The following is a 23272-nucleotide window of genomic DNA, read 5'->3' as shown; positions in this document are numbered from 1 at the left end:
TACAACTACCCCTATTTACTACTGCCAATGTTCTTTCTAAGTTGCCATATTTTAAAATTCTATAGAAAAAAAACATTTTTTCTCAAGGATTGCGATATAGCCAAAATATGACTGTTCTTAGCAATTTATAACCACTTTGAAATTTTAAAGTTTCTATCAAAGGAGAATAGTCAAAACTATGTGAGCGCTGGTCCTGAAATCGCTGCAAACGAGAGTACCCAAGAAGCAAAATAGCTGCCTTATAGAACCAAGTATTAGACAAGCCTTTTAGTGCACTTTTAAAAGACTTAAAGTGAAAATTTTCTATGGAAATTCCTATAGCAGCTCTTAAGATCCTTAAGAGTGCGCCACTTTACTTATAGTAAACTCAGTAATGGAAGCAAGAGCGTTATAAGTAAATAAAAAGATTTTTAGTTCTATAGTGCCTCACTTAGGGAATTCTGCAAGACCATTTTAAGAAAAAATTGCTGCTTGGGTAGGTGCATAAAATAAGTACTGATATAAAATTAAAAAAAAATACGCGAACCCAAGACGATAAACGCTGAGAGTCCTTGTAACAGAAACCTTTATCCTGCCCAAAAATCGCTGTTTTGACAACGAATTACGGAATAACCACTGAAGCAATCTTGATTAAATTCGTTGTAGAGTTCGTGTATGACTTATACTTTTTAACTATCATTACCACCCTGTCGCCCCAAACACCATTCTGGTAGCCCCCATACAAAATGAGAATATTTTACCTCAAAACTCCTTTCTGAGAAGAGGTAGAAAGCTGGGAACAAAAGTAATGGAAGACCCTTTAACTCTTTAAGGACGATTGGATCACCCGTGACCCATAGCGAAAATAATTTTTCTTGACTACATAGGGGAAACTGGGGCACCATCAAACACGGGGTAGCACCAAATACTGTGATTTTTTAATAAGTTATTCGACTTCAAAGGATAAGACTTATGGAAATTTATAGGCATTATAGGGCTGCTCGTTCACTGAAGAAATGATCGAGGTTAGTCCAAATAGTTTGGAAATAAAAATTAGTGTTTGGCACTACCCCGTGTTTGGTGGTGCCCCAGTTTTCCCTAAAGTTATTTCTTTCTCAGGTTTATACGTAATCGTAAAGTAGAATGTTGAAGAAATATAGAATTTTTTTTTGGAAATCTGGGAATACAAAGTACAATACTAATACATGATATTTTTCATTGTGACATCCAAATTAACAGCCCATGCTTGCCGATCTTCTGCCACTTCAAGAAGATGTTCGGGTTCGATCCCAAGGCGCTCCTAGGCAAGATTCTGAATTTGATTCAGCCACCTTGTCCTAGACCTGCTTCGAGTTCGACGCCGCCTCACAATGGCTCGCATAGCTTTTCTGGGGAATCTTTTTCTATTCATGCCCTTATCATGCCCATACCATCGAAATTTTGATCTCTCAACCCGAAGAAGCAATTCTACGACTCTTAATTCCTCACGAAAGGCTACGTTCCTCACTCGATCTCGGCGAGTGATTTCTTTAACCGCCCTGAGGTACCTCATCTCGGAGGCTTGTACTCACGATCTTACTTTTTCGGTCATGACCATAGGTGAGAATAGGAATGAACACAGCTTTGAAAACCGATAATTTAGCAGAACGACTAAGTTCGGCTTTCCTCACCACGTTTTCTTAAAAAACTACCTATGTAAAGAAAATCTACTGTTTTTTCTTACTCTGCGTGACCCACGTAACCCCTTAAATTGCTTCTTAATTTAAAATTCTTTCTGATATTTTAGAACCTCTAAAAGATATTTTAAAAACTATTAGTTATGTTATATATTATTATATAATTGTACTGTAAGTTACTGGATTTTATCAGTGAACTATACGGCTTATTGAACCAGGATTTATGGCGTTTACGTAGGGAGGTTGGTAATGGTAAGTCGGCGGTAGACGCAACCATTGCCGCTCTGAATATGGATAGGGAAGTGAGCGTGTATGACAGCCTGCTGATACCAAAATCACACTAACACACATACGTACTCGCACACATTGCCGCTCTGAGGTGTTCAGTGCAGCAGCACAATGCGTTCGTCGTCGTTGGAATTTGTTTAAAATTAAAATTTAGATATTTTTTTCTTTAGTATTATATTTTTATTATCTAATTGAATATTTAATCAATTAAATATTTTAAGCATTAGTTCAATTAAATTCTATTAGTAGATATCAAAAATTGATTAAACGTTGTAAAAGAAATGCAAAATGGAGATATTGAAAAACCTAAGTAGAGATGAAATCAAGTTTTATTTTAACAAATTATTGGCGTTTTATAAAAACGGTAGACTTTCTATCTTTGTCAGAGATTTTATCGTCCAATCGGGAGTTCACGTTTTTTGTGTAATTATTTAAAAGTAAGTTCGCCATCGGTCTTAAAGCCATCTTAAAAATATTTTCACTGACAACTCCACATACTGGGCATAATTGTTCAATATCAGTTACAAAACCTTCCGACCGAACACTTTCTAATGTAACTTCTATCACTTTTCCTAAAACCATTCTGACCTGAATTTATTGGCTAGAAAACCTTCAATCAGGGCTTGGCGATAAGGCGATAATTCCTTTGGAGTTTGTCCAAAATAAACAGTCACAGTCGGAATTCACAGAATATTTCTGGCTTCGCGAATGTCGAACAGCTCAAAAATCCTTCTTAGGTGCCTCACTGGATCACTAGATCACAGAATATCACATCAAAGATTTTTAAATAAAGTAGAATCACTGAAAATTAGTATTTTTACTGGGGAACTCAAATTTATTCGACTTTCTTTGTCTCCACTTGACGTAACGGCTTGTTTTGATAAGAAGTATATGCTTTATTAGGCAATTAACACAAAAAACGAATCATGCATAAATCGTATTAATTTGTTGAGATGAAACGCGAGTGAAACATTTATGAAATTTCATTGAGTATTATAAATTAAATTTTGAATTACTGATACTCTAACGAAAAAAATTTCAACGAAAAGAAATCTTTAAATTATTTTTTGAACGATTTTAATTTTAACGCTTGCTTAAACAATATTTATTATTTCTTTAATAATAAACATAATGACAAAAAATTGTAACTGAACCACTTTGCTAACAATTTTTTTCTTTAAGACACAAAGTTAAGTTTGAATATTTAAGTACTTAATTTAGGAGTTATTGGGAAAAGTATCACATGTAATATAAAATAGTACTCATGGCCAAAGAAAAATAAAACAAGTAAAATAAATACTGAAAATATTTAAAAACAAATATACATACCCTAGGTTATATTTTTGTTTAAAAAAGGTTCTTCCGGGAGTTGGATTTTCTGGAGTTATTCCCGTATTTTGAGTCATTCAAAACTACAAAAAAATCACTGAATTTCTGGTTTTCATCACTAAAAATCGTCTTAGGTTATCCAGAGACTTACTTTTCTAACATTTAATCACGGTTAACTGTGCAACTGAGCTTCAATCTTGCAGAAAAAACTTCATGGAATGAACTATCCGGGAGTTATTCACGTATTTTGTGTCATTCAAAACTACACAAAAATCACTTAATTTCTCGTTAAAATTACTGAAAACCTATTTTCGATGATCGAAAGAATCACTTTTCTAACATTTATTGACGATCCACCAAACAAATGAGGCCCCATTCTTGCATAAAGTCCATCCGGGAGTTAACTATCAGGAAGTTATTGATGTATTTTGATTGCGTTAAAACTAGTAAAAATTGACTAAATTTCGAGTAAAAATCACTGAAGACTACTTGCACATGAATCACAGAACGAAGTTTTATCGATTTCGAAGCTCCATTTAATAACTTTAAGCCCCATTTTTGAAGTAAAATATCGGGAGTCCATTTGACACTTTAAAATTAGGTTATGTTTCGTTCTTTTAGCGATTTTAACCATTTCTTAGACTGTTTTCACTAGTTTTTCATCACCGTATGTTAAAAAATCACTTGTTTTAAGTAATTTGAATGTTATTTTTTCACAAAAACTTAAGAAATTAGCGAAAAACTAAGAAAATGTGGGAGCATCCCGCATGCAAACAACTGAGCATTCTAAAACTCGCACACTAACGCAAAACCGCATCAGCAGGCTGTCATACACGCTCACTTCCCTATCCATATTCAGAGCGGCAATGACGCAACCAAGTTACAGATTAAGAATAAAATCTATCTATCTAGCTATTTGAAATGCAAAAGCAGTAAATTATAATTAAATATGCATTTTATATTATAGTTTGAGTGAAAGCAATATTAGTCTAAAAAAATATTTGCCTACTACTCCAACTGTAGAATTATAAAATGTATTAAACAATAAATGAGCATAGAAAGTGAAATTAGTCAAATGAATGACTATAAGTACCCAAAATATTAAAAATATAGGGTAAGTGTGCCAAATTTCGGCATAGTTGCATGCAAGCGTCAAAGTCTCAAGTTTGAAATGCAATATTTTAAGTACAAATCGATTTTTTTTAATTCTTTCTTTTGTAAGAGTGTTGCTTGGAATCTTGTGAATAGTTTATCGTCTTTATTTACTCTAAAATCATTCTTAATACATTTTAAAATGAACAAAAATATAGACATAGCTTTGGTACCCTATTTCGGCCACCTTCATTCTCATAGTTCCTTGCCCTTCGGGAATTCTTCCAATATCTTTTTCACGTCATCTCGTTTGTCGAAGCTACATATTTTGTTATTCTTTTGCATTGTATAATCTCTAGAGTACCTAAAATCTAAAAGTTCATGGAAATTCGAGGAACAAAAAAGGTGGCCAAAATTGCAAGCTGGCCGGAATTTAGCACACTTACCCTATTAGTCTAGAAACTAAAACAAAATGCTTAAGCTATTGTAGTTCCACTTTTTGTGTTCGGTGAATCAACAATGGGGGGGGGCGGGGCGGGTTCCAGAAGTAGTCAGGAAACTAACAATTTCTCAGAGAAACACATTAACTATCTCCAGAGCTTTCGGTTCGGTCTCCAAGCCTTCATCAGAGGTCTTGTAGATTTTTCCTCTGAGATTCGTTCAGGGTTTTTGGTAAGTATACAATAAGGCATGAAAGGGATCGGGAGCACTACTTTACACTGTCCTTTAATAATTTTCCCCATTCCCTTTCATGCCCTGTTGCAATACTGACCAAAAACCCTGAACGAGTCTCAGAGGAAAAATTTGCAAGACTTGACTACTGATAAAGGCTTTGAGACCGAACCGAAAGCTCTAGAGATAGTTGATATGTTTCCCTGAATGTTTGTTAATTTCCCTACAACTTCCGGAACCCCCTACTGTTGATTGCAGCTCGAATATTCCGAAAACTTGCAGAATTTTATAAATTGTGCTTTTTTATTAAAATAAGTAAAATACACGCAGCGATGATTTTACGTTATACTAATTTTTGGTTGGATCTTATCAAACGCTTATTATTTTTAATTTTGCTTTGTTTTTGCGCAAGCAAACTAGGAAAGTAATTTTTTCGTTTTTTACACATAGGTGATCATAATTCCGATTTTTCTAAATATTTCATTATTCTTAACTAAAAAGAATTGTGACGAACTTATGCCAGAAACCTGCAATTTATAACAAATTTTAACTATTAGATATCTCAAAAACTAAAACAGGTTTGATAAATTTAAATTCCCGAAGTTTTTCTTACACTTTCCATATTTTCAAAAGTTGTAATTGATGTTTAAGCTCTGAAATTACACTAAAACATGTAGAATTTTACTATAAATTCAGGCTCACATTAATTTCTTTTTTAAGCTTCATAAATTATTTAATTTTTCAAAACATTACTGTAATAAAAATCTAAACTTACAAGCGTTTAAGAGTGATCCTAATTCCAAAAACTTTGAATTAAATAAAACTCTCTAAAGAAGCGTTGAAAGATTACATTATGTGTTTTCTCGATTTTCTCCCAGTGTTTTTAGACATCATGAAAAAAAGTGTCTAATTACTCATGTTTTGCAATGTTCTTCTGGTATTTTCCCTCGCAAATTTGCACTGAAAATGCTATTCAGAACACCAACTGTTCAGTGGCTACAGAAGGAGAACAATATTCCATACGCGAGAATCAATTGTGTATACTGTAAAATTTGCGGTTTGTATAATTAAATATCGTTGTTGGGTGAATTTGCTATTTTTAGAGAAGCACCAAATGAAAGAAATGCCTCAAGATAAATCACTCAACATCATCTTCTTCATTCTTTTTTTTTTTGGATGCTCCTCCGGAACACCCATGGACAAATAGGTGTCTGGTGTTAATGAAAATGACCAAAAAAGATAGTTTATAGTGTTGTGAGTAATTTAATTTTGCAGTGGGAATTTGGCAAATTCATCTGTAAACTCCTAAAAATTAGATTAATTGCCATTCAAGAAGTTCAGTCTGCTTATATGAAATGAGTTTATCTGGCATTGTGCGAGATTAGAGAATGGGAACACCATGGAGAGTGCTTATTCATGGGATTGTCCAATGAAGAAAGATTTAGTGATGAGATTGCAAACGGAAATACTTACTGTACATTGCAGGATTAGAAAGATGAGGCTAAGGTCCCACAGTCTCGTAGGACCCTTCACTGCGCTCCACATTTTGGAGCACCAACGTGGCCTGAAAGTGTAAGCAGAAAAGATTTCATTAGTCGCTTGTGGAAGAGATTCTTGTCTCGAAGAGACTGTGACAAATTCCGCGTCTTTTAAAGGGGGAAGGTTATGCCATTGGCTTAAATTTTATAAGGTGGATAGTACCATATTAAGTCTTAAATTTGTCTCTTTGAAGATCAAAAATTCTAAGATTTGTTGTTCAGATACACGTTATCAAATCAGGGACTTGTCCGGTGATTGTCAATAAGAAGGTATCACCCCAAGAGGCAAAACACTTTTTTAAGTCTTGCCCAGAGCTTTCGGTCCTGATGTGGACCTTCTTCTACGGTGCAGACGAAGATGCATGCACAGCACAGCCTTCACCTCTCACTCAGAGGGCTAACCCTTCAGACAAGGTGCTTTGTATACCCCAATCAGTCTTTAGAAATTAATAATAACTACAGGGACTTTAGCCGTAGAACCGATTCGCCTTACAATATCTAGAAAGCTAGCTTGATAGAACAGCTCTTCCTAATAAGATGCCATGCTTTTTTTTAATAAAGTTATTTTCTTATAGGGTAAGTGTACCAAATTTCGGCATAGTTGCATGCAAGCGACAAAGTCTCAATTTTGAAATGTAATATTTTTAATAAAAATTGAATATTTTTGTTACTCTTTTATAAGGAGTGTTGCTTGGAACCTTGCAGACAGTTTATCATCTTTATTTTCTCTAAAATCATTCTCAATACATTTTAAAATTAATATAAATGTAGACATAGCATTGGTGGCCTATTTTGGCCACCTTAATTCTCATAGTTCCTTGCCCTTCCAGAATTCTTTCAATGTCGTTTTCAGATCATCTTGCTCGTCGAAGTGACATTTTTTGTTACTTTTTGCATTGTACAATCTCAAGAGTATGCAAAAATTAAAAATTCATGGAAATTCGAGGAATAAAAAATATGGCCGAAATTGCAAGCTGGTCGGAATTTGACACACTTACCCTAACTCTTATAACATTAATTACCCAAGTGGGATTTTATATCTAAATAATGTATGTCCCAAATGTAACCAACAAGCTTTTAATCAAGCTATTACTAACAAATATAATCTATGAACATTATGGAGGTATATTATCTGAAAATTATGTGCGTGAAAAATAAAAATAACTTAACTAAAAAATGTATAGAAAATAGCAGTTATTTTCTATTAATATGAATAATATATTTTATTTGATAAATTCGAGTTAATATATTGGTATTTCCCCTTAAAATTATGACAAAATGTTTTTATATCCATAAACAAGTCATAATATAATCCATTTTTGAGTGAAAATGTGTAAATCTATGTCGAAAATATCAAAAGTATAATTATTTTACATACTCATGCTGTTATGATCACATAATGTCGTGAAATTGTATGAACATCATGTTCTGATATATTTTAGTTACATTTGTTCCGTAAAGGAGACAAGTTATATCCAACTTGTGTTCTTTTTATATAATACTGCCAGTTTGTCAAATTCTGCTTTATTTACTAATCAAAGATACATCTCTGAGTTCAAATTTGTGAAAAAATTAATGTGTTACACAGAATTGGAGTCTGAAAGTGCATCAATGTCAGCAGTATAGTGGAGTATTGAGTTAGAAGTTATAAAATTTAGCAAGATAAGGAAAATTCACAGATAAATAGTCAATTAATACTGTGTTTGTTTGCTAAAAATTTCTTTCCTTAATTGCAACGTGTTGCGGAAGTGAAAACGTTAGAACACTTTTCTGATCATTTGTTGTAAAACTGAATTGCAGAACGTGTGCCCAGAAATGCCGAAAAAGTTCACCAAGATCCTAAAATTGCGCTGTTTTGAGGCTTGATTTTGTGTAGGGGAAATTGGGGCACCACCAAACACGGGGTAGCACCAAGCACTAATTTTTATTTTTAAACTATTTGGACTATCTCGACCATTTCTTCAGTGAACAAGCATCTCTATAATTCCTAATAATTTGTATAAGTCTTGTCCTCTGAAGTCGAATATCGTATTAAAAGAAATGCAGTGTTTGGTGCTACCCCGTGTTTGATGGTGCCTCGGTTTCTCCTAATTTTATTATTTAAATATTTTACAATGTTTAAATTTTTCCTCTTCTCCAAGAAAAATTTATTGAGTATCCTACCATACTGCGGTCTGTCATTTGACCAAGTGCGCTAGGAAAATGACTAAAAACGGTCCGTAGGTTTAGTGTTAAAGATTGTTTTTGTTGATGTTAAATACTGAATCATTCTTTAGACTCCGAATGAAATTTCCCAGTTCGATCATGTATTTTATGTTCAAAAATATACATTTTGTGAATATGTTTCCAGATTCCTTTTGTTTACTATTTCGATCACATCTTCTACTTCCCTACATTTCTTATTTATTTTTGCTTTTTTTCAACTTCTAGGTTGTAAAAGTCCTAAAGAAAGAAAAGCATCATCTCTATATAAAGTATGATGTGCAAAAGGTCTTCAAAGAATTCAGGAAGAGCAAGTTTCTACATGAATCTGCGCATAAATTTGGAGAACCAAGGTCAACAATTTAGGATAAATGACACGGATGATCTCAGCGCTATGTGGGTCATAAATGTATTAAATTAAATATTAAACGTATTTGGTATGACATTCTGAAATTTTCTAACCGTTGTTTCACACAGAGAAATTCCACTCAAAGAGGCTGGAATAATACACAAAGCTATGTGTATATTATATAAATTTTTAAATATTTTAAGAATTGATTTAAAAAAAATCATAAACTAATTTTCGGAATAGCAAATAACCCTCTTAAAAAAGAAGTAACAAGTAATTTCAATATTCATTAAAAATATTACATTTCAAACCTAGAACTTTGGTGTTTATTTGCGAAATTTGGCACACTTCGTAAGAAAAAATCCGTACAAAATATAAAAATCTGCTCTAATTCTAGAACTATATCCATTTACTCGTCGTTTTGTGGTAGTTTTAAAAACTTTACAGAGTTTCGATTACCTAAAACAGACCTTAACTTTTATCTTGATAGAGAATCGAATTGGTTCTCTGGAATCGGAGCTATACTTATCAAAATACCAAAAAACGTCAAAAAAGATAGCCTAATTTATAGGTACAAAGCCAAATGAAACTCAAAATTTTAAGCATCCTTGTTAAGGTAAAGTACCCTGTAGTCGGCCGGTTTCTCAACTCGGCCAGTGGGACTATTTATTCAATTTACTTAGATTTTTTATAATATGGTCTTACCGATTTAACATTATAAGGTTTATTATATTATATATAACGTAAATAAAAATAAAACGTTAAAAAATTGGTTAAATAATTCAACTAGTCGAGTTGAGAAACCGGCCGACTCGAGGGTACTTTACCTTAAATGTTTTAAAAATAACCGGAAAGAAAAGTGAAGTGAGATATAATAATAGAAGATCGTGCATAGTTTTTTTTTAATAAAAAACAAAGAGAAAATTTGCAAACAAATTTTGCAAATCTCTTTGCAAACAAAGAGAAAATTCGCACCGTTTGAAGATCCACTCTGTGTGAACCATGCCTACATTCCCCTATTATTATTATAATTATATTTGTGTTAATGTAATATTTATTAAGTTCAAAATTGATAGAAAATAAATTTTCACTATTATTTTATAACACAAATTTTTGATTATAAATAAAGATTTCTGCAGGACGATCATCTGACCATAAGTCAGTACAAGAGCCGAAAAAGTAATTTTTATAATAAAAGCAGTCGAATTTTTAACGTAATTGCGTGAACTTGCCCCCTTTAACGAAAGACATCAATGCGTCCAAACAACGAACCCGAAAAGTCTCTCGTCCGGAACTCTCATTGCGTGATGTAAGTCTGTCTAACCACACGATTATGGGCAGTTTAATCAAGTAGAGCATGAAATTGTACACCTACAATCATTTCTATGCTACTTCCACATTTGAAGATTGAGAGGCAAAATTGCGAATGAAAGAAATAAACCACGAACTTGAGCTCGAGAGAGAAAGAATTCTGAGTGTGTTTTTTTTTCAACTTCTTCGCGTGGAAAGGTAATTTATTGTCACAATTATCACAGGCATTGACCATATTTGTAGGGCATATTTTCTCCCTTTTGTAGAATAACTGTGGACAAGAAGAATAAATTGACTCTCAAGTCCCATTCTTGTCCATCCGCGGAAGAATGATGGTATAGAAGAAGAACATAGATGGAGGAAAAAAAAAAGAATTAGTGAATGAATTTTACTTTCTATCAATCTTCTTTTTGCCTTTAGTCCACCAATTTCACCACATGCAAGACATAACTGAAAGCGCATATGAAAATTCTTTTGCCCATTGACATCGACACAGTTTCTTGTGTTGGCTGGAAGACGCACATGAATGTATGCTAAAAGAAGATTTAAAATTGTCATAACTGTTTTTTCACTGTTCCCCTCAAAAGATGCCACAATACAATTCCAAAGCATAAGACGGTGGCTTTTTTTTATCTGCTTCTTTCCTTCCTATCGCAACATGCAAGAGATTTTCATGGTGAGGAAGGTGAACAGTGAAAAAAAAACTAACCCAATTTGCATATGACTGAAGGAAAAGCTGCATAAAAGAGAAAAAAAGCACCCGCTAGAGCTGCTTAAGACAACAGGGTGTAGTCGTTTAAGTGTTGCTCAAGGTGCAATAATTCTCACCCGTATTAACTTCTTATTGCTGCCCAAGACCTAAGACTCTTGATCTTTCACTTAACCCCACCTGCTCATAATTTTAATATTCTCATGAGACGCGGTGTCTGAGCAATTTGCACTAAATGGGTAAGTCCGCAATAACTCAATAATGGCGAAAAATTAAGGTTTATCGTTTGTACATCTCGAGGAATGTTGGAGGGGAAGAAAAGTTGTGGTAAAAAACTCGCACCGTTTTGCACAGTATTTAATTCAATTAGAATAGTGAAGCAAATTAAATTTTGTCAGAAGAAAGTTCATAAAATGGTACGTTTTAGGGTGATATCATAACTTATGGTTAGTGCTTTTTAGTAAAGCTTTCAAGCCACGTACACACTCCGACTTCGAACACTTCATATTTTTCCTATGTTCATTTAATCAATCTGACCTAAAGAAAAAATACCTAAGGGAAAATATGAAATGTTCGAAGCTATAATATGTGCGAAGCCTCAAATCCTTATGCGTTAGATAAACTTACGACTTAAGCCAAGAGACGGATCAGTCAGAAATTGATAGTAATGTAATCTACTCATTATTTTGGTTATAATTACGTTAAGCCATTTCTCGGCTTAAGCCGTAAATGTATCCAGCACATTACTCTATAGCAGAGGTGAGCAAGAACCGTTTAAAAGTGAACAAACGTCAATGATTAAAACGCTATCTGGACAGATTTAGTATGGCAGTTATTCGGTTTTAAACAATTCTTGCTCATCCCTGTTTTATTATAGCCTGTCTACACTTCTGGCCTCTTTCCAATATTGGCTGCGACTTTTTGGTCAGTAAAATATAAAATTTGGTCAGTAAAAAATAAAATTTGGTCAGTAAAAAATTAAATATGGTCAGTAAAAAAACATTTAAAAAATTAAATTTGGTCACTAAAAAGTCAAATTTGATCAGTAAAACATAAAATACGGTCAGTAAAAAATAAAATACGGTCAGTAAAAAATAAAATTTGGTCAGTAAAAAATTAAATTTAGTAAGTATAAAATAAAATTTGGTCAGTAAAAAATCAAATTCGGTCGGAGAAAAGTCAAACTTGGTCGGTAAAAAGTCAAATTTGGTCAGTAAAAAATAAGATTTGGTCAGTATAAAATAAAATTTGGTTAGTATAAAATAAAATTTGGTCAGTAAAACATCAAATTCGGTCGGAGAAAAGTCAAACTTGGTCGGTAAAAAGTCAAATTTGGTCAGTAAAAAATAAAATTTGGTCAGTGAAAAATCAAAATTGATCAGTAAAAATATGAAATTTGGTCGGTAAAATATAAAAAAATGGTTAATAAAAAATAAAGAATTTGATCAGTAAAACATCAAATTTTATCAGCAAATATTTTGGTCAGTAAAAAATCAAATTTGGTCAGTAAAAAATAAAATTTGGTCAGTAAAAAATAAAATTTGGTCAGTATAAAATAAAATTTGGTCAGTAAAAAATTAAATTCGGTCGGAGAAAAGTCAAACTTGGTCGGTAAAAAGTCAAATATGGTTAGTAAAAAGTCAAATTTGGTCAGCGAAAAATCAAAATTAATCAGTAGAAAAATGAAATTTGGTCGGTAAAATATAAAAAAAATGGTCAGTAAAAAATAAAGAATCTAGTCAGTAAAAAACCAAATTTTATCAGCAAATATTTTGGTCAGTAAATTTTCAAGGTAAATTTTTAAGGTTTAAAGCTCTAAATCGACTTTTAAAGATTGATTTGTATTCTGCAATTAATCAAGAACTGAAAATCTTAAACTCTAAGTATTTATCTCAGAGTTGAAGAGATCGTGTGTTATCTCACAAACAAAATTTACTAAGTCAAATAGGTGTAGTCGTGGAAATATTTTTCAGATTTATTTTTTTGCTTTACATATTTGATTATTTGTGTTGCGATTTAGCTAAATTCAATCGATCAAAATTGTGCCTCTCTTGCTCTGTTGCCTACATTTTAGACTTATTCAGAAAACAAAAATTAAAGAATGTAAATCAAAATTGAAATCGAATTTCAATTTCGTTTTTTATGGCTCTGGCACACCTTTTCATTTGAGTGAAATTCAATCGATTGAAATTTGACCTCTTACTCTTTCAAACTGAAATTATACATAGTTGTCTCTTTCTGTCAAATGAAAAACAAAATTGAAATTGGAAATGAAACTGAAATTTTAATTTTCATTTGATAGAAAGAGATAAAAATATCTTATTTCAGTTTGAAAGAGTAAGAGGTCAAATTTCATTTATTTGAAAAGGTGTGCCAGCGCCATTAGAAAGGAACAAGTAGATCTGAAAGTTAGGTAAGAGTGTAAAGGGCATTAATTGATCGATTGAATTTAACTAAATCGAAAATGAGTATACGTATGTACTGTATGTACTACTAACAAGGGGTAACTTATTCACATTTTCATTGACAAAGATTTCTGGTTTCTCGGGCTTCGTCACACTCTTTAGGTTTCCCCGGTTTTGCAAAACTTTTTTAGGGCTTCTTGGGTTCGCACACAGTACACCCTCAAACGATGCGAATTTTCTCTTTGATTGCCTACCAGTTCGTCATTTCTTAGCCACCGGTTTTTTTTTAAATTTTTGATTCACATTTTCTTTATGGTTAAGAACAACATTAATAAAGATGTTTCTTTAAAGAATGATTTCTATTAAATATTCAGAATTTAGGAGAGAATATTTAAGACAAAATCATTTTTAAGGGAAAGTGGGGCACTTTTGAATTGGGACACTTTAAAATCGGGCATTTTTCTTCTATTACTAAATGGATCAGAGCCTTATCTTAACATGGCTCCACAATTGGTTTGTAGAGTTAAATCCTATCGTTGTACGGTCCAGTATTTAAAAGCTTCCCCAATTCAATGATGCCCCACTTCCCCTTAGTAATAAACGAGAGAAAGGTTTAGGTCGAAAAGATTCTTGTCCTCTTTGTCAAGAAGAAAGATTAATTTGCAATTTAAATTTGAGAATTAAAGCAATATTTTCACATTAATATAGTTTAATTGAATTGAAACATTGAAAGCTATAAATATAAAATTATTATTCATATGTGGAGAATTAGAGAAAGGAATTAAAAGTCGTTGAAGGAATTTATTTTGCAATAAACTAATTTAAAATTTTCCTAGTTTTAGGTCGTGAATAATTATTGGACACTTTTTTATGTAAATTTCATATTCAATTAAGCATGGGGTATCACAGGAATGTTTCACTCAAAGCACTTCATCATTTTGATAACAAATTTTGATGACATAAGAATAATTACAATGTTCTTCTGAACTTGATAATCTAAATACAGTGGCGGCCAAAATAATAGAATAATTTTTCAAAGCTTATATAATTTTTATCTTTTGTATTTTTTCCCAATTTGTTAATATAATTCTGCAGTAGAAATCTTCAAATTATTATAATTGTTGAATAAGAGCTGTTTTGACCGCTAGAGGTCTCTATTTTACACAGAATATGTCATTAGTGAAATTCAGTTCGGCCAAAAAGAGTGGAAAACTGTCATTTATAGTTTTTAAATATGGCTTTATTTAAACTTATTTGATTTATAGACCACATTCTTTAATTTAAATAAAAGTGGTCCAATTTTGTTGTTCAAACCAAATTTCACTAGGAGAATGTTGGCATGGTTCGCACAGAGTGAACCTTCAAACAAAGCAAATTTTCTCTTTGTTTGCAAAGAGCCAGTTCGTTATTTTTTAGCCATAAAAGAGATAATTATTAAGCTCATGAGACGAGATGAGAAAAGGTAAGTCAGCTCTTTGTAAACGAAGGGAAAATTCACATCGTTTGAAGGTTCACTCTGTGCGAACCATGCCTATATTCCCCTATTGATGTATTCTGTGAAAAATATAAACCTCTAGCGGCCAAAACAACACTTATTTGACGTAAGGTAATTATTTGAACATTTCTATGTCAAAATTATTTCAACGAATTGGAATAAACAAAAATGCTCATTGTAAAATAGTGGTCTTTGCGGAGCTGTTTCTATTATTGTGGCCGCCACTGTATATCGCATCTATAGGGAAGCCTGTTGTGAAGCCGGCGGCAACCGCAGCGCTTTTGATTAAAATGAATTCGAATTTAGTTGAATTTGAATAGCGCCACTTGCGTTAGTCTAACGAACCCTGTATTTTCTATCAAGTTCTAGTATTTTGTTGAATATACCATTAATCAGACCACGAAATAAATTAGCATGAAAAGTGTACCACACTGTTTGCATTTTTTTTTCAAAATGCAAAATTTCACACCGATATGGGGTTATGTTATTTAGTTATTCTTTAACAAGGAATTTTTCCCAACCATTGCACCAAGTCGGATGGAATCCATTCAAAGGAGCTGGGGTTTCTGTTGTTTGGCCGCATCATTATGCTAAAGAGTCTATGCGATTCTGAATATTTCTTAATTGATGCCACGCCGAAGAGATAGTGCAGCAACCACGGAGAACCACGGTTTTGCCCTCATCATGTTAATTGCACCCAACTGTACGCCTGTGAATTTTCTATATGGTCTGTAAGCCAAAAAAAAGAAAAATCTTCCTGTTCTTTTATGGCCATCTGGAGAAAAAAAGGCCATACCGCAAGAATAGACTATCTGCGTCACATTAATTAACACACTTCATCATTCTTCGGCACATTCCGAGATACCTATCCATTTCTTAGGTACTATACGTAGCTTTTTTTTTTGAAAGGGGACTTTCCCATGCCGAAGAGTAACTCCAATTGACCTTGAGTCAGTCTCCAGTAATTGTTTGTGTCAGACCATGAGACTTCTGTTGGGAGACTCTCCAGTCCCCCTTTGGAAGAGTCTTCCAGGTTGATTACAATGTGGTGGCATTTAATTGCCATTTCTCTCTCTCTCTTGTCTCAACTCCTCCATCCGTTACATTGACTTGGCGGCGTGAATTCTGACCAGATGCCCATAAATCACCCAACAAAGTCTCACAGACTCCAATTATTGCAGCTTAGAGGAGAGAAAATCAGTATTGCTCAGTGATACTGGGATGGAGGAGAAGACAACCAGTTTTTGTCCACGAACTTGCCAAATGATCATCCAAAGACATTCCTCTCTAGCGCACCATCTCTTCTTGGGGGCTTACCACACACGATCCACAACACCTCTTTGGACATGTGCATTGATTAATTTTATTGTTCTGTCTGCATCAAGAGAATGAGACACCGCAGAAGGTGGAGAAGCATGGTGAGGTCTCTTCGTCTCACCTGACCCAGATGCATAATGTGATTGAGGGAAAAATGCTTTATCAACACCTCGAGAGATCCGCAAGGCACCACAAGAAGGTGACAATCGTGATAAGAGCTGCTCTTTTCGCATAATTTCTTACTGGTCAGACACGTGCAGTGCTCACGAAAATACACTGTTAGAAAGAGTTGGGTGCACGGAAACCCCTAAAGGATGGCACGAAATCTAACTTAATATTTCGATGGCTCAGAATGAAACTCGAACAACTCGCAAATGGTGAATTTTACAAGACAGCAATTTGAAGCTGAGATTTTAGTAAGGGTTTTTACACTTTGAGAAACCCATATTTTTGAGAATATGCTAAAAAAACGAAAAATAGGGGAAAGTACTCTCCCTTCGAACGTTCATGCCTTCCAATGATGTGAATTTCTTTTCTTTTCCTAAGAGAATAACTCAGAATTAACATAGTAAGTCTCTTAGGAAAAATAAAAGAAAAGTCACATTATTCGAAGGCATTAAAAAAATTTAAAAAAAGAGAAACCATAAAAATATTGTAGCTCGAAAAATTCCACAAATTTGGCGTCCTCCCGGCTTCGATCGACGATACCTTTTGAAACAAATTCGTTACTAATATTGAGTATCTTTTTGTTTTTTCTAGAAGGTACAAATTTGTTCCAAAAATTTTCGGTGTCCATATACGAACTACGTTTCGGAATAAATTAGTTCTGATATTAGGTATCTTTCTGATTCTCTTAGAAGGGACAATTTTCTTCCAAAAATTTTGGTGTCCTTGGACGAGCTAATTGTTGGAACAAATTCGTTACAATGAGTAGGGGAGACTGGGGCAAAAAGTCACAAATCAAAAATTTCAAAATTCAATATTATCGAAGATAAAAAAAAATAGCAACTTAAATTTTTTCCACAGATAGCCTCCGTTGACCTTCTTCAATGTCGTAAGTTTTCTAGAATTCGAACAAGGAATTTAGAAAATAAAAATATATTGAAATTTTTAGCTTTGTTTTTGAAATAATTTCCTTACAGCAGATATCATTTTTTACCTATTTTATTTTCAAAATTGATGCACTGGTATATATTTCCTAAATGAATTGGAATCTTCGAATACGAAGCCGCTATCTATTTTAGAATTTTACAACGATTCTTATCTCCAGAAATTCCTTTTGCTAAAAATGACCACTTGGGGTAAAAAGTAACAAAACGTATGGAGCAAAAAGTAACAAAATCCGAAACAATTTCTGATGCCTCACGATGAAAAGAAACGTCAATGCTATGTGTCGCCGCTTGTTGTTTGCATTGTTCAAACGATTTGCAGTCTTTTGTGTGTTTTTTTGTAAAATAGCTTAAAATGCGCTGTTCTCGCTCAGATAAAGAAAATGGTGTTTTACAAAGTTTTACAAAATAAAAATTTTCTATAAAAATATATAATCTAGGTATTTTACTTAAATTTACGGATCCCGTAATAAAGGGAATCAAAATGTGATAGTATCTTATGCCTGATACTATTTGCCCCAGCATTTTTGAGAATGATCACAAAATTACCTTTTAGAAAACAGCTCGATAAATATATTTCCTTACAAAATAGAAGAAAATAACTTTCACAGAGTTGTAGAGCGGTAAATTTCCTATAAAACTGCGTTAATTAGAAATGTCTGGGGCACTCGGGTAGCTTGTAAAAAAAATAAAATATCCGTTTTGTGACTTTTTGCTCCAGTCTCCCCTATATTTCTGAGTCTCGTAAAAGAAACAAGATTGTGCCAACAATTTGGGTGTCTGTGGACGAGCTAATTTTTGGAACAAATATGTATGTGCCGAATTTTCTTACAGTGTAATCCGAAATGGAGAACTGATCCCTGACAAAATCTTATCTTATCTTAAAATCTCTGGAAAAAATTAGTCATATTTGATAAATTTTGTCTTCTTTTACTAGCCAGCCAAAATGGAATATTTAACAGACCGCAAATATTTTTTTCTGACAGAAAGTGATAAAGAAAAATTAGCAGAATGATCGAATTGATCGATTTCGTATTTTAAGATTTATTAAAAATCTTCTGGATTTGAAAATGAATTAAAAAACCAACAAATATGGCTGGGAAATTCGGATAGGGTTGTCAAACTTTCCTTTATTAAAAAAAATTAAAAAAAAAGAAATTGGTTTACAAAAACCAAAGAAAACTTCAAGTTCAAATCAACCTGTTCCTCTACTCGACATTTGGAGTTAATTATTTAATTTATTTATATTTGCTATTATTTTGGTGAGATTCCCAACAATCTCACCAACTATAATCCCACCAAATTTCGAGCCTTCCGATCGGCCCCAAACTTTGCGAAAAAAAACGTTCCTGACCGTCCGACCGGTCGCTCTTTGGAGCTTTATAGCTCCCGAACTAAGAAAGATATCGACTTGCGGTTTCCGGCAAAGGTTATCGGGTTATCTCCTTCCAACATTTTGAATACCCCCATTTTATTGTTTTCTCAATAGCTCCGCCATATGGCATCGATCGGGTTCAAATTTAAATATGTTACAGCTGGGCCTTAGAGCTTTCGATCAGTACCAAACTTAAAGATTTTAAAATTTCTTAAAATGGCCATTACTCCGATTCGAATTGCCAACATTTTAAAAGTGAATTTCTATAAGTTAAAATGTGTACCAACGCCATTAAGACTAAAATGATCATCGTTCAAATGTTACTAAATCCTGCCCTGAAGCCTATAATATGGTTCTTTGCTTCATCTTAAGAATTTTTTTAGCTAAGCTAATTTCTCTTTGTAATATTCTAACTGTGTTATCACACTTGCAGATTAAAATTTTAATATGATTCACATTAATTGTCGCTGGTGCGAGGCCAAATGTGTAATTTGTGTGTTTGAATCATTTTATATTCAAAATTTGATCTATTTGTTGATAAAAAGATAGACTTGGCCCGCAAAATTTGATATAAATGGATTTATAGCATTAATGCAAAAAATTAATGCGATTTTCTCTTTAATTTTTTAATGTAAAAAATATTTATGCTTTAGGTAAATTTAAAGTTATTTTTGCAGGCCAAGTCCACTTCTTTATCAATAAATAGAAAAACCCCAAATATTAAGTGACTCAAAGACACAAATAACATATTTGGACGCTCACAAGCAACAATTATTGTGAATCACATTAAAATTTTAATGTGCAAGTGTGATAACGCTGTAATATTTGGTTTTTGTCCATGGGATTATTTGTTTGTACATACAGTAATGAACAAAATTGTACCAATACCGATCTCTATAAAGCACTTAATATCTCAAGATTTAATTTACATTTTGTCTGAAGTCTAAAACTTTTTTTTGGAGAGGGCTTTATTGTAAAGCTGTAAATTGTGTCTCATTCGATCACTGTATAACGATGTAACGAATAAAACGGTTACAAACGATTTTTTAATTAACTGGTATACTTCAGTCGAGATTGTTTAAAAAACTTGCAAATATTTACAGCTATTTTATTCATAATTCAGTAATATTTATTTATTTAAAATCTTATAATATTATGGCAAAAAATAACGATAAAATTAATATCTTCAATTGTGATACAATGTATTTCTGCTTTCGCCAAAAGGGATATCTTCAGCATTCCCTCATCAGACTAAATGAGTGAGATGTCAAAATGCGAATGATTTTTGACAGTGCAATTATTTCATCAATGTGTCTCTTTGGACATTCTTTTCGGGTGTCCATCGATCTTGTCGATCGATGGGGACCGTTATGTACCTGAGAGAATAAATTGGCGCGATCAATTTGAAAAAAAAATGAGCAATTCCCCACAAACTGATGGCCATGTGTCAAAGCATCAAATATCTTCTAGAGCTCCCACACGGTCTCTTGGAATGTTTGGCTGTACCAAAGGGAAAACCAAAGAATGTCCCATCCGGACAATTGCAAATTAATCAAGAGACACCCAACGGAGGAGGTCAATCGATGACAGATCATATATTGACCGAGTCCACCTGGAAACCCACCACGAAAGATGAAATTTTCACACATTCATCATCGAAGATGGAAGACGATCCATGGTAAATATTTGCTTATCAGAATGCACTCGCGAAGAATTTCTTGGTGGTGGGATTGTAGCACAAATGATGGGTCGGAAGAATAAATTATTTGAGCAATCTCAGTCCATTAAAGTTTTCACTCCCAGGATGACGAGGTATGAGAAAAGAAATTTCAACTCAAATAAAGTACAGTTTCAATTTAAATTCTTTTTCGCCGACGATCGCACAGGGCACCTCATGGAGGTGACACACCATCATTATCGTCACATTTTAACCATCATTAAGGCATTATGTGTGAAGCACTAAAGAAATGTCATGCTGCCATTAATATAGATAAATATCAAAAAGTTCTAATAACACTGAGAAAAGAACTACTTTTTTAGTACAGGCATGTACTACACCTTGATGTGACAATTTCCTATTTTCTCTATACACAATTAAAAGATTAAGAGAATTTTAATTCAAGTTACCATGGAACTTTTGTACGGCAAGGAATTTAAAGTTTGTTTCGCATTTGTACTAAAATCTATTTCGTTCAGAAAATGTCGGTTATACTTTGGTCTAAATCTAAATACTACACAGGATATAAGAAAAATATTTACAAATTCAGATGCTTGTTGATAATACTCGTACATAGGACAGCTCTTAATGTTAAGTTATTTCACTAATATCCCTTTTGATCTGTAGTACTAAATATGGACATATTAGAAAACTAAGATTAAGAAATAATGACACCTAAAAAGACAGTTTAGGATCTTAATGCAAAAAACAAAAAGGATATTGTGTATTCTCAAAATTTTTCGGTTATTCCCAATGCAATGTCGTTTTTCGACCTAAGTCACCCATGTACTAAAATTATACATGTTCGCAAATCTGTTGGATTACTATTTTAGTACAATTAATACAAATGTATTATTCAATTTAAACATCTGCGGGAGGAAAGGCAGTCACAATGGCGATTATATGACAGACTTTGATGTTTGTACTAAATTGAGGTATATTCTGAAAAAAAAAATCTAACTGGTGTTCTGACACAAAACGGGAAAATAGATTCCTATTAACATAAAACGCTTTTGGAATAATAATTTGTTATTCTTTTACAACACGCAGTATGAGAAAAAACACTGTCTTCGACAAAATCTTGTCTAAAACCGTCGTTAATATCTGTACTAAATTTTATAGTTCAGATTTTATTGTACTAAGCGTTCAGAAAACCAATTAAAAAATTAAGACAATTTTTTTTAAATAAGTTTTAATTATTGTCAATGGTAAAATAATAACACAGTCAATTGTGTGGCATATCTTCATATTTGTACTAAAATGAGACATTCTCAGAAATACATCACTGTACAAAGCTTTAGTACAAAAAGTACGAAACTGTGTTGAATTAAACATGTTGTCTAAGACAGTTAATTTATCGTTCATGATCTTAAAACATAGTTAATAATTGTACTAAAATGTACTAAAAAAAGGCATTTGAAGTTTTAGTACAAATAATGTAAAAATTATTATACATTTTACTTGTATGATAGCTATGGCCTCAATGACAAAGGCAATCGCAATTTTTATTATGTTGTGTGCTAAATTGTACTAATTTCAAGTATGAGAATTAGGAAGACAAACACCTTCCGGATGTTCTTCACGTGATACATCTCACGTCAGAGCTTCTACAATAAAAATATTATTATAGAGTTTTAGTACAAATTCAGTTAAATATATGAAATTATTAGCCTATGCTATAAACCAATAAATACGCCTCTTGAGAAATTATTTTCTGTAGTTTATAACATTCTTTATTGTAATAGCTCCGTCGTTTGTATAAGAAATTTAATTAAAATTAATGGAATCACGTTTCTTTCCATTAGATCTTTATTGTTTTGATATCTTTCCCATGCCGATCAACAGGACAAAAATATATTCAGCCCAAAGGCCAGTCAGCAAGAAAATAGTTAAATGCTTCTGCAAATATACTCAGAATTCTTTAAGCCAACGTCAAAAATGGACAACATCTTGCTATTCTGACCGTTTTAATGATGCTCTCTTGCCCTCGAGGAGGAGTCTATTGTTGAAGTTTTTATGGAGGCGACAGACATTGTGGGTTTTCTATGATAACAGTCTGCGAGTAAATGGGAATCGAAAGATGCAATATGGTGTGATGTTGTGGGCGATCTCTTATAAATCACATCACGAATATTTGCGAACCAATAAAGATGCATTATTAGGTGAAAAGTAGAAATATATTATGAGTTTTATGAGCAGAAAGTTGCAAATCAGCAACTAACAGATTGGCCGGAAGGAATGAGATGTTTATCTCAAACATTTCAACAGTTGATGCATTTCATGAGAAGAAATCACTGAGATTTTCCTTGGAAATTTATTAAGTGTTTGAGCAAATATAATAGGGGAATTAGAAGAATTGCAAATTGATAATTACCAAGGCGATTCGAGGTTATACACCTGTGATTTTCGGTATTTGCTAAGAAAGAAGGAAATTTTCGAATTAAAGCTTTATCCTTACGTTATTTAAATATTTAATTCAATAAATTCATCGTGTCCTCTGATTGGCTGAAAGTTTGAGTGCATTCAAATTTTAACCAATAAAAGAACGCGATGGAACATAATTTTTAGGGAAATTAATAAATAAAGTTTTTAGACAAATTTCTTTACAGAAATTTAACTGTTGTTTCAACTGCTAAGAATTTGAATATTATTTGCTTAAAAGGTTTTTTTTTATTTATTTAACATTATTTATCAAAAAAGATAGATTTT

The 23272-nt window shown here is 32.8% G+C and overlaps 1 protein-coding gene across 1 annotated transcript in view; it reads right to left on the bottom strand.

The window, feature by feature from the left end:
* LOC129807755 (uncharacterized) overlaps positions 1-23272 on the bottom strand; it is a 75066-nt gene that overhangs the window by 26998 nt on the left and 24796 nt on the right. The window contains exon 2 of the mRNA XM_055857221.1: positions 6510-6600. Within this exon, the coding sequence (XP_055713196.1) occupies positions 6510-6581 (72 nt within the window). The 5' untranslated portion in view covers positions 6582-6600. The remainder of the gene's footprint in view (positions 1-6509; positions 6601-23272) is intronic.

The sequence above is a fragment of the Phlebotomus papatasi genome, chromosome 3, assembly GCF_024763615.1.
Source record: "Phlebotomus papatasi isolate M1 chromosome 3, Ppap_2.1, whole genome shotgun sequence".
NCBI classification, from domain to species: Eukaryota; Metazoa; Arthropoda; class Insecta; order Diptera; family Psychodidae; genus Phlebotomus; species Phlebotomus papatasi.
The sequence above is the reverse complement of the archived record's forward strand: the minus strand, read 5'-3'. Positions and strand labels throughout refer to the sequence as shown.